Source organism: Prosopis cineraria, unplaced genomic scaffold, assembly GCF_029017545.1.
Source record: "Prosopis cineraria cultivar Desert tree isolate PC_DT_omini unplaced genomic scaffold, ASM2901754v1 PC4, whole genome shotgun sequence".
In the NCBI taxonomy this organism is placed as follows: domain Eukaryota; kingdom Viridiplantae; phylum Streptophyta; class Magnoliopsida; order Fabales; family Fabaceae; genus Prosopis; species Prosopis cineraria.
Window position 1 is genome coordinate 18,666,351 of NW_026555335.1, and position 12,013 is coordinate 18,678,363.

The 12,013-nt window shown below is 33.9% G+C and overlaps 1 protein-coding gene across 3 annotated transcripts; it reads left to right on the top strand.

Moving 5' to 3' along the window:
• Nucleotides 1–548: 548 nt before the first annotated feature.
• LOC129309354 (putative chloride channel-like protein CLC-g) lies at nt 549–6,300 on the top strand. 3 transcript variants are annotated; one of them, XM_054950918.1, is made up of 7 exons: nt 549–1,072; nt 1,173–1,373; nt 1,625–1,757; nt 2,353–2,615; nt 3,271–3,540; nt 3,620–4,748; nt 5,709–6,300. In XM_054950918.1, exons 1-7 carry the CDS (start codon nt 933–935, stop codon nt 5,841–5,843), a joined length of 2,271 nt encoding a protein of 756 aa, XP_054806893.1. In that variant the 5' UTR covers nt 549–932; the 3' UTR covers nt 5,844–6,300. The 3 variants fall into 3 exon arrangements, with proteins under 3 accessions (XP_054806893.1, XP_054806894.1, XP_054806892.1); XM_054950919.1 differs by having other exon boundaries at nt 1,625–1,736; XM_054950917.1 differs by having other exon boundaries at nt 550–1,072; nt 1,625–1,802.
• The last annotated feature ends 5,713 nt before the right edge of the window (nt 6,301–12,013 follow it).

Genomic DNA, 12,013 nt, shown 5'->3' on the forward strand with positions numbered 1-12,013 from the left:
TGAGTTCTTATTTGGTTTGGAAGGAGGAGGGTGGAAGTGTTTTAATGATTTTTGTTTGATTTGAGAAGGGAGGAGAGGGGAGTTAATTATAAAATGATATATATGCTTTTATGTTATTTACTTCTTTTCTTTTATAGAAAAATGTTTTTGTATCAAAATTTATTTTTTATTTTTGAATCTAAAAAATATTTTATCTCATCTATTTATGATATTCAACTAGAAAATTTTTTATAACAAATTCTAGTAATGTTTTAAGAAAATGTTATTTTATTAATTTTAACAAATTATCTCATTAATTTTAAATGTATTTTTAGTATAAAAATATGCTAGGGTTGGGATTGAAGACACATATATAACAACTAGTAATTGATAGTTGATGGCATGTAGAAGCGGTGTCATGTTTTTTATTTAATTGAAACAATAATATTTAGAATATAATAAAATTGATAAGGACGTTTTAGTCCTAAAATTTGCCTCGGCCCACAAATACTCCCAAATTAGAGGGGAGAATAGGAAAAGATGAAGAGGGGAGGAAAGAGAGAAAATTTGCCTCCTCTCCCTTCCAATTATTTCAACCGAACTTTTTTTTCCTCACCTTCCCCCTCCCCCTTGCTTCCCTATCAAGCACTTTGCCCCAACCAAACCCAAGCCTGATAGGAAAGTCCGGCCCTCATCCGGAGAAGGTTCACAACACAAGAAGCCAATCCCCGGAAGCCACGTACGTCGTCGTTTAGCGTTCGGGAATCGTCTCCACTCTCCACTCTCGTCTCTCGCCTACACGCACCTTCCGAGCCGAACTTCATATAACTCACAACTCAACCTCTTTTCAACTCTCCAACTCTCCAACTCCACCAGCACACTCATACTCTCTCTCTCTCTCCTTTCTACGTACTCATATGCTTATTTTCTGCGTACTCTTTTAGATTTCTTCGATGTCCCCAGACCACTCGAATGGGGACTGCGAGTCCCTCCATGAACCCTTGCTTCATTCCGAAAGATCCAGAATCAATTCCACGTCGCAGGTTGCCATCGTTGGCGCCAATGTCTGTCCCATTGAGAGCCTTGACTACGAGTCTGTGGTTTTTCATCTGCCCTTTGAAAATTTTCGTAGGATTTTGTCTGTTGTGAATGAATTAGTTCTCAATTCTTCACCTTTTGTTCTGGGTATGCAGGATTTTCGAGAACGAGTTGTTCAAGCAGGACTGGAGGAGCCGAGGGAAGATTCAGATATTCCAGTACCTTTTCATGAAGTGGGTTTTGTGCTTGTTGATTGGCGCGATTGTTAGCCTGGTTGGATTTTGCAATAATCTTGCGGTTGAGAATATGGCTGGTCTCAAGTTCGTGATCACATCTAACTTAATGTTACAAAGGAGGTAATGCCTATGATTCTGTATCATGTTACGTATGTGGTGTGTGTGTGTAGTATCTAATTTGACTACTTCCATCGGTTGAATTGATTGAATCACACACTACAATCTTCTTTCATATTGGGCGAGGACTTGATTACCTTTCAAGTTTTTTTTTCCCTTTTTAAATTTGTAGAAACAAATATGATTTGTTATTATCTCTACTCTTCTCAAGTAAAGCTACTTACGAATTTGAGTTTTTTTTTTTTTTTTTGCAGGTTTCTGTTGGCCTTTGCAGTATTTTTTTCTTCGAATTTGGTTCTCACGCTTTTTTCTTCTATAATCACGGCTTTTATAGCACCTGCTGCCACGGGTTCTGGTATACCAGAGGTGAAAGCCTACTTAAATGGGGTAGATGCTCCTGGAATATTTACCATCAGAACTCTGTTCGTTAAGGTATACTCCCTCCGGTCCTATTTATAAGTCATTTCTACCAACCTCATCAATACCGATACAATAAAAGTACAAGGAATAAAAGTAAGTAAAATTCCAAACATGCCCCTATATAACAAATCTAAAAAGTAATGTCCTGTTGCTTTTTCTCTCTCATGAAGGGTAATTTTGGAAATACCTCTCAAATATTATCTAAAAAGACGCACCGTGACTTATAAATGGGACCAAATACACCTTCTAGAATTGGACTTATAAATGGGACCGGAGGGAGTACAATACTTTTTCGGTATTAGAGATTTATTCATACTGTTACTCTACGTCGATTGAACTTAATGATGAGATGGGTTACTCTAATAAACAATCTATGATTTGTATACTTCGACAACCTTAGTTTTTGATGCTGTTGAATCAGTTAATGTTTGATTCATTTGATGTGAATTTTTTGGGCATCTTACATAATTTAGGCCTGCTACATTGAAGTGGTAGATGAAATCTGAGATTTTTCATATTTTTCTTGAAGAGCAGATTTAATTTATGTTCATTCTTTCTACAGATTATTGGAAGCATTTCAGCAGTTTCATCATCCCTTCTTATTGGAAAGGCTGGGCCTATGGTGCATACAGGTGCATGTGTGGGATCATTGTTGGGTCAGGGTGGTTCAAAGAGATATGGATTAACATGGAAATGGTTAAGTTTTTTTAAGAACGACCGAGATCGAAGGGATCTAATAACATGTGGATCAGCTGCTGGAATTGCTGCGGCCTTCCGTGCCCCAGTTGGTGGGGTGTTATTTGCTCTAGAAGAGATGGCGTCTTGGTGCGTTTTAGTGGTTTCATTTTCCCTTCCATCCTACGAACCGAAACTTTGTCACAATAGATGTACTGAGGACCTTTGACTAAAGATGACTGACTAACTTGTTTATATGTGTGGGGTGTGTGTGTGTGTGTTCAGTTCAGGCTTGTCAATACATTGTTGTTGTGGTCTTTTTTCGTTTCAGTGTGTTGGGTCTGAGGAAATGGCATCCTTATTTTCTTTGGCTTTAATGTTGTAATCTTTTTACTTTGTTTTTTTAATAAAGTCTGCTTCTTGATTAAAAGAAAAAAAACTTGTTTATATATGTGTTCTATACAACAGCCTGATCTAAATTGTCAGATGGCTATTATGATGGCAAATTCTCTCATCCCCCTTCTTGTTTTCCCTTGTCTATCTTTCTCATCAATGGTTTCTATAATCTATATAGATCTATACATGATATAATAGGAACTCACATTATTTTTAAGCTATAAACAGGATAACTCTAGCTCACTTTAGATTCAGTCCAAGTACTGGTTGTTTCTCCAATTTTTTCAGTTTCCATTAATTATTTTGGATTATTTTTGAGAAATTTGCCTTTTCAATCTAAAATTCCATAACTAGATTTTGTTTCCTTTGGCTTTCCAAATGTATATTATGTTTCTGTCCTGTTCTACAGGTGGAGAAGTGCCCTTCTTTGGAGAACTTTCTTCACTACAGCAGTAGTTGCACTTGTGCTTCGTGCATTAATAGATGTTTGTTTAAGCGGTAAATGTGGGTTATTTGGTAAAGGTGGGCTGATAATGTTTGATGTTTATTCAGCAAGTATTTCATATCATCTGAAGGATGTACCTCCTGCAATAATTCTTGGGGTTATAGGAGGCATACTTGGAAGCTTATATAATGCTCTGTTGAGCAGGGTTCTCCGTATCTACAACATAATCCATGAGTAAGATAATTGTATTGTATGCTAACTTTGTATAATGTTTTTTAGCTAAGCTCATACTTCTGATCATTTTCTCCTGTAGGAAAGGCATTGCATGCAAAATTTTGCTTGCTTGCTTAATCTCCATTATCACTTCTGGTCTTCTTTTTGGATTGCCATGGCTTGTTTCTTGTCAACCTTGTCCAGTTGATGCAGTTGAGGACTGTCCTACAATTGGCCGCTCTGGTAACTACAAGAAATTCCAATGCCCTCCTGGTCATTACAATGATCTTGCCAGCCTTTTTTTTAATACATGTGATGATGCTATCAGAAATCTATTTAGTGAAAACACAGATGAGGAGTTTTCATATCCATCAATTATCATCTTTTTCATCACATGCTTTTTTCTAAGCATCTTTAGCTATGGGATTGTCGCTCCAGCTGGTCTTTTTGTGCCGAATATTGTGATTGGTGCATCTTACGGGCGTTTGGTTGGGATGTTGGTTGGCAAAAATTCCACTCTTAACCATGGCCTTTATGCTGTACTTGGTGCTGCTTCTTTTGTTGGAGGATCCATGAGAATGACAGTTTCCCTATGTGTAATCTTTCTAGAACTAACAAATAATTTGTTATTGCTACCCTTGATGATGCTGGTTCTTCTGATATCTAAGACAGTAGCTGATGCTTTCAATGAAAATATGTATGACCTTATCATGAAAGCAAAGGGGTTTCCTTATTTAGAAACTCATGCTGAGCCATACATGAGACAGCTGACAGTAGGTGATGTAGTCACGGGCCCACTACAGCTCTTTAATGGCTTTGAGAAGGTTCGCAACATTGTGTTTGTTCTCAAGACTTCAAGGCACAATGGGTTCCCTGTGGTTGACGAGCCTCCATATTCGGAAGCTCCAGTTTTATTCGGTATAATCCTTCGTGGCCATCTTCTGGCATTGTTAAAGAAGAAAGATTTCTTGCCCACACCAATGGCAATGGGAGATGATGCCTTCAGTAAGTTTTCTGCAGATGACTTTGCAAAGAAGGGTTCTGACAATAGTGATGATATAGATGATATACAGTTAACTGAGGAAGAGATGGACCTGTTCATAGATCTCCATCCATTTTGTAATGCTTCACCTTATACTGTTGTGGAGACAATGTCACTGGGAAAGGCCCTTACCCTTTTTCGAGAAGTCGGTTTAAGGCATCTTCTGGTGATACCCAAGATCTCCAATGTAAGTCACTTTGTCTTGCCTTATTGCCACAAGTACGTTTTAGCCTTTTAGAGGGTTGTATGTTGTCTGCACATTTTTTCCCCTCATTAAATGTTTCCTTATGTTAATTTTGTGCCAACCTGTTGTAGCTTCTATTTTTTATGTGATGAATGAGCTTCTGTTTGCTTATTTGATAGGAACGTAAATTTATTAGTGAAAGAATATTTCCATACATTGGTAAATTTTCTTTGTTTTACTCAAAAGCTGCTCTGATTTCATCATGCATAGTAACTGCATCTGACTTGGATGTGAGGCATTTTTCGTTTAAAAGTGTTTAAAAATATAAAACATTTTTAGTTTTTCAATGTGCAGTTAATGAGTTCTCCCCCCCTAAAAATGCCTTTGATAAATAAATTACTCAACTCTTCACCTTTAAGTGTGACACCCTATTAAATAAGGGTATATATGAAAAGATGATGTTAGTTCCAAGACAATTAACTAACTTATTGGGGAGTGTGATTCAATTGAAAATGCCTTTTATTTTTTAATGGAGGGAGTATCTTTGACTTTTGGTGTGGGGAAAGAGCCTAGGTGGGCGTTGAAACCCCATGAATTACTTCCTGGTAGAAATTTAACAATCTATATCCTCTATAATCATAAAAGTTGATTCATATAGTGTGTTTAAAGAAAGATTAAAATTTGAAGAGATGATGGGCATGGAGAATTGGAGATGGCATGTTGATGTGATACAATTACATTCTTAAGCATGAATACATGAATCTAGAAGATTCAATTTTAGAGATTGGTTGTCACAATTAAAAGCCATTGGGTCTGTTCATAGTAAATTAAGATCTTCATGAACATAACTAACTTGTTTAAGAATGCCTTGTTTTGTGTTGTTCATGTTAATTATAGCTCATCATTACCATTAACGTTCTTTGTTTTTTTTACTCATGTTAGTTCTATGCTTACTAACTGCAGAGATCGCCCATTGTTGGTATACTGACACGGCACGATTTCATGCCGGAACACATTTTGGATTTGCATCCTTTGTTGGCAAGAAGCAGATGGAAAAGATTAAGAATTAGGTTGCCTTTCATGGACAAAATCTTTTAAGGATCAAGTTCGGCCTTCAAAACATGTAAATTGTCCCTAGTTGCATACCAGTAAAATCGTTCTTTTGCCAAAACTTAATGGAGGAGCTCAGAGTTATACAGGACTCTCATTGCCCACATTGCTTCTTATTTCTGTAGTGGGTTACATCAGAATTCAGATGGGATATGAATGCTTTCATTAGAAATGGAATATCAACTTGGGGATGTTGGTTTAGGTCTTTGATGAAGAGGTTTTTCTTTTTTATTTTATTTATTTATTTTTCTTCAATTTCGTGTAGTCATTGGGGTACTGGGTTAGTTGAGCTAGTCAATAAATGTCAGCTTTATACCTCATATCTGATATGGTGAACACAGAACACCCCCACCCCCCGCCCCCCCGGGGGGGGGGGGGGCCTCACTTTTTTGCTTGTAATTGGAATACATTTCTCTCTTTAGTGCATGCGTTTAGTTTCGAGGCTTCCATTGTTGAAGTTGGTTTTATTAATTTAAGGCTTTCTGTTAACATCCTTTTATTCAATTTATATTATTTATTTAATAATTATTTACTTCAACTTTTTATGTAGTTTGTAAATTTTGTTTTTGATGCACATTAAATTTTTTGCTTTAAGGCAAGAAGATTTAATGGTGACTTAGTATAGAAAGTAATTGTGTATAAATTTTTCAATTGATGACAATGAATTTTCAAGTAAATATTGTTCTTGCATTGGTTACAATTCTGGTTCATGAATAGTTTTGTTTTTGTATATTTGGGAGAATTGCAGTAAACAATCACAGAAGTAACTTATTTACCAACTGGGTCCCGGAATTTTGACAATGCATTGCAAGCTGTTAGGACTGAAATAAGAATAAGATTGAAAGGTAAATGACAAGATACCTTTAAATTGAAATGAAGAATAGTGTCTTTGAAAAATCTTTCCTCCACGATTGAAGAAATTCTTTGAGCAAGAACAAACTTCTTGTGGATGTCTCCTCTCGTTGAACACGATTTCCTAGAAGATTGAATCATATATCTCCACACTCTTCATCCAAAAACATTGCTCACTTTTCTAAATCCAAGTAACATCTCCATTTCCTTGAGTGCCTCAATCTTTTTGAACACAATCATCTAGTACATCGTTGTTCTGTGGAATTGAGTTAATATATGAGGATAAGATTATATTTAAAAGACTTATAACAAAAGGGATGGCATATGAAGAACTACTGATGAATAGAGGATTGACAAGTGGAAGATTGATAACTTTTTGCAACTTGTTTCTGTGTCAATTTGTGTAATCTGATTCAAATGGCTGTGAAATTTCATGATAGTACTTGCTCAAAAACTGTGACAAATGTCAATATGAAATTAATTGTCAATAATGTAAGTTTACTTGTATATCCAACCATGTGAAGTTGTTATTTTCTTAATAATTGTTGTTACTGATGTAAATCTATTCCCTCTTGTACCTAAACTTGTTAATCATGATATTTTACATGTCAAACAGTTGCTCTTGCTTGTCACTTTAGAGGGCAGGCCACTGATATCAAGTTCTAATATAAAAATTCAGAATTATTCATGAACATGCAGAATGATTCTATTTATAACTTAAAATTGACTTGTTATTTCATTGACACAACTTGTCAATTAATTGCAAAAGGATAACAGCTTTAACTTAACATCCCACTACTTGCATGAAGTTATTGTCAAAGGCGATTTTGCTAAAATTGGAAGGTGGTTTGCTTGTGTTATGAGCTATGATATAAATCTTCTATTGGGTGAATCGGAGTGTATGAACAAGTATCAGAACCACAATAACAAGTAGACTTAAAAAAATTAATAAGTAGATTAACAGAGTGACTTGTTGTGTATGTTCTAACAAATGATTAGACTGCAAGGAACTTTTTAAAGATGTACAAGTGAAGGCATAGCTAGAAGTGTGTAATTGAATATTTTTGTGAACAAGTACAATTAATGAATTAACAAGTGTATGCATGCTTGATTAATGAAGATGATCGAAATTGTTTAATCAAGTAGCATTTTGAAAATGACAAGTTGAGCATAGGATACTAACAAGTGAAATTTAACATATTAATAAGTGTAGTTAATGATAAACTTAATGATTGATTTATTGTTAATCTGTGCAGGGGTAAGGAAATGGTGAACAAAGAAAGAGGATAAAGGAATTAACAGATTTCATGAAGGCAAATGGCAATGTGTGAGAGAGAGAGAGAGAGAGAGAGAGAGAGAGAGAGAGAGAGAGAGAGAGAGAGAGAGAGAGAGAGAGAGAGAGGGAGGGAGAAGATTGGTTTTTGGAAGACTACTTGATATTAGGTGCAAAAGAACTCTCGAGAGCTTTGCATAGAGCTAATGCGCGCATTTGGCCTTGTCAAAAAAAAAAAAGAAAGAAAGAAAAGAAAATGAAAAAAAAGACTATTAGAAGGAAGACAATCAAAATGAAGGATGAAGATGTTGAAAGCTTGACAATAATGTTGAGGATTTAACATGTATAACTAAAATAACAAGTTACCATATGTTTATCACAATCAAATCTCCATTTTCACAGTGATGTAACAGGCTTTAACAGATTGACACATATGAGTTAACAAAATGATAATTCAACTTGCCAAAATGACAAGTTTTGTACCTAAGAATATGTTTCTTGTTAAATACCAACTAGTGTAACAACCCCGAAATTCTAGTTAAGTTAAAATTTATGGTTAAGTATTTTGACTTAATTTAATTTAATTTTGAAATAGATATTACACGAGGGAATGATGGGTTAGTGGAAATTGTGCCAGCAACTTATCCTCAGATTCTAGGTGTGAATCTTCTCATTGTGTAAGTGGAACATTTTATTGTTTGCCTTAGCCTCACGAAAGTACCAAAATGCCACTAAAAAAAGCGATGAACAATAGATTAATATTTTTATTTCTCTCCCAATTTTCATTTTGCTTTAACGACCAGAAAAGCAAAGCTTTGTTCAATTTTTATCCTCGTCCATTTGCTAGTTGTTGGTGACCGTGGTGTGTTTGTAACATCCTAAATATTTAATTTTAAATTTTTAAGTAAATAAGGGGTAATTTGGTAAGAGTCAATCAAATTGGAGATTATTAAGGATGACTAATGGGCTCATTAGATTACCAGCCTTGAAACTAGGCTTGAGAGTGAATTAAGCCACATTGACCTAGTTGAAGGAGCCAAATTTCGAGTTGAGCCCTCTGCATCATCCATCATGGCGAATGACACCTTGTATTGCAACAGATTGTCACGCTTTGACTTAAATTAGCTCGTGAATGACAAAAAGAAAGAGGAGGAAAGAAAGAGAGAACAAAGGAGAATGCCTTTGGCCACGGCTTTGGATTTTCACCACTTAGAGGTTATTTTGGATCTCAAAATACTCAGCTAAGCTCCACATTTCCCTCCCCTACCTCTTTACATGAATTTTAGTTAGGGTTTGGGTTGGATTTGTTGGATACACTTTGTTTTGGTAATTATAAAATTTGAAAAAAAGTTTTGTTACATGTGTAGATAATATAACGACAAAATCATCTAAAGAGAGTAAAGGAACAATAACAATAGAAGAAATAAATTCGATTGGTTTATTCTTTTTTTTCTCTTTGTTCTTATGTTAAATACTTTTTTAGAGAACTTGCATTTTCATTCAATGGTGAAACCATTTTTGAAAGACATGTCATAGGCTCACACACCTTGTTTTAATTTAGAAAAACATATTAGAAATCATTTTATTGTTTATAACCATTTTCATGAGTTCTAGTTGGAACACATGTGTTTTAGATGAAATGCCTAAAATTTATTTTGTGTGTTAAATGTATTTTCGGAAGTTTTGGTTTGCATGCTTACTTGAACTAGAATTTCAGAATAACCTTAAGTTCTACCATGCTTAAATACATGAAAATCAAAATGATGCACATGAGTTTTAGAGCTATAGAATGTAAGTTGTAACATCTCAAAATTTAATTCAAGATTAATTAACTGATTAATGAAAAATGAGTAATTTTAAAAGAATATTTAGAGATAAATAATTTTAGTGAGGGGATTATTATTTGGATCTAATTTATATAAAATACTAAGTTATAATTTTTTAGAAAATATAAATAATATTAACATTAAAAAGAAAAGAAGAAAAGAGATATAAAAAAACAAAGAAAAGAGGTGGGGGAAACAGTATTTCTTGTGTGCGCGTTAGTGGGTAAATATTATTATTAACAAAAAAGAATATAAGGAGGGAAACGGATTGCAAATCTGAGTGGGTGCGTGCGTGCGTTGGTTGTACCATTAAAAAAAAAAAAGGGCAAGAGAAAGAGAATGTGGGGCCCAACAATGTGGCAATTACATTGCCAATTTCAACACAACAGCTTTGTTTTGTTTTTCCCTTTCCGAGCGACACCAACAGGGAGCGAGAGGGAGAGTACATCGGCGAGAGAGGAGCTACTGGAAAAGAGAGCTTCATATTAAAATATTTTGGATGAGATTTCAAGACAAGTGCTTTAAATATTTTTTTTAATTATCTGTCCTCTTTAACTGTTGATTTTGAGATTATGAAAAATTTAAGATTTGTCAAAAGGATAAATTTTTTATGAATAAATATGGTTATTATGATTGTTGATAATATAATAAATATTTTAAAGTATTATTTTTTAATAAAATTTGATTTTGAGGCTTTTGAGTTAAACTTTAGACCTATATGGATAGATTTTTAGTTAAATATAAAAATATAAATTGATTTGTTGATATTTAGATAATTATTTGGGATAAAAAATAGATTATTAGGGCTATAGAATGATGATTCTAAACTTGAGACTAAGTTTGCAATTTTTGGGTATTCTTATGTGCAGATTTTTGGAATAAAAAGAAAAATTTTAATATTAGGAAATTGTTTGAAGGATAATTTTAACCAAACTTTAATGAAACTATTGCAAAGTACGTAAAACCGGACCGGTCATTAAACGAGTCATGACACTGGGTCATGGGTTAGTGGTTCAACTATGGTGGCAAATTGATCATGATTAAAATAATACAATTTAAATGAATAACATTGATTATAAAAACATTCAACCAAATCTAACCACTCAAAAGTTTAACAATAATAAAATATATTTCAAATATCTATCATTACAATTACAACCCTTTAATCATTAACAAGTCTAAAACTAATATTCACCAACACCAAAGTTATCATTAGTTTCATTCAAATCTTTAGGTATTCAGACATTAGGAGTTGAATGAGAAAAACTAGAACCACTAGCAACATCAACAGGCGAAGATGGGGGCTCTAGAACATTCATATATTCATCACCTACAATAAACAAAAATTAATACTAATGAATGACATTTCAAGAAATTCATATACTTGTATCAGACATGATAGTATATTTAATAAACCTTCATAATCCCTCTCAAGAGTTGAGGGAGCAGCTATGGTTTCATTGTGAATGTCACTTTCAAGATTTGCAACATCTTGAGAATTAAACTCAGGAGCCGGCTCTTCCTCTTCTTTAGCCACCTAAAAGTCAAGTCAACTTTGTCAAGTGATTCATAATCAATGGGATCATAACTTTTATCTTTCCTCAATTGTCTCCTTGAAAAAAAAAATAAAGTAATCAAATATGATAGACAATAATAAAATTCATATTCAATTATAAAACTATAAAAGCATTCAAAACTTTGATTCTTACCTATGCTTCAATCGCAGATTATAATTTGTAAAAACCAAATAATTCAATCTTTAATGTCGTAATCTATTTCTTCTTTTGGTATGGATGCGTTTGAAAAAATTTCAATTTCTTTCACAGCTAGAAGAAGAAGTTTGGCTAAAAACACGCATTACAAGAGTTTACAATTTTGGAACAGAATCTCCATATAATGACCACCATTCATCTGCAAATGAAAGACATTTAGTTAGATGTTAATCATATTATAACTAGAATTACCATAAACATGTTAACTAATAAATATGAATATTCAAAAGGATCTAATTTTTAGGTTGTTCTCTGATATGAAGTTTTGTCAAAAGATTCTTTATGATCATAATACAAACTCAACTGCTTCATCATCACAATATAATCAATTTCTGCACCTTCATTTGACTCAAATACATTAAGCATTGCATCCATTAACCTTCTCTTATGAACAAAGTTGTCATCACACAAGAATGCAATATTTAACAAATATGC

Coding starts and splice junctions, on each gene's coding strand:
- LOC129309354 (XM_054950917.1), top strand. CDS start 933: ATGTCCCCAGACCACTCGAATGGGGACTGCGAGTCCCTCCATGAACCC. Junction 1,073..1,172: donor ATTGAGAGCCTTGACTACGA/GTCTGTGGTTTT, acceptor CTGGGTATGCAG/GATTTTCGAGAACGAGTTGT. Junction 3,541..3,619: donor ATCTACAACATAATCCATGA/GTAAGATAATTG, acceptor TTTCTCCTGTAG/GAAAGGCATTGCATGCAAAA.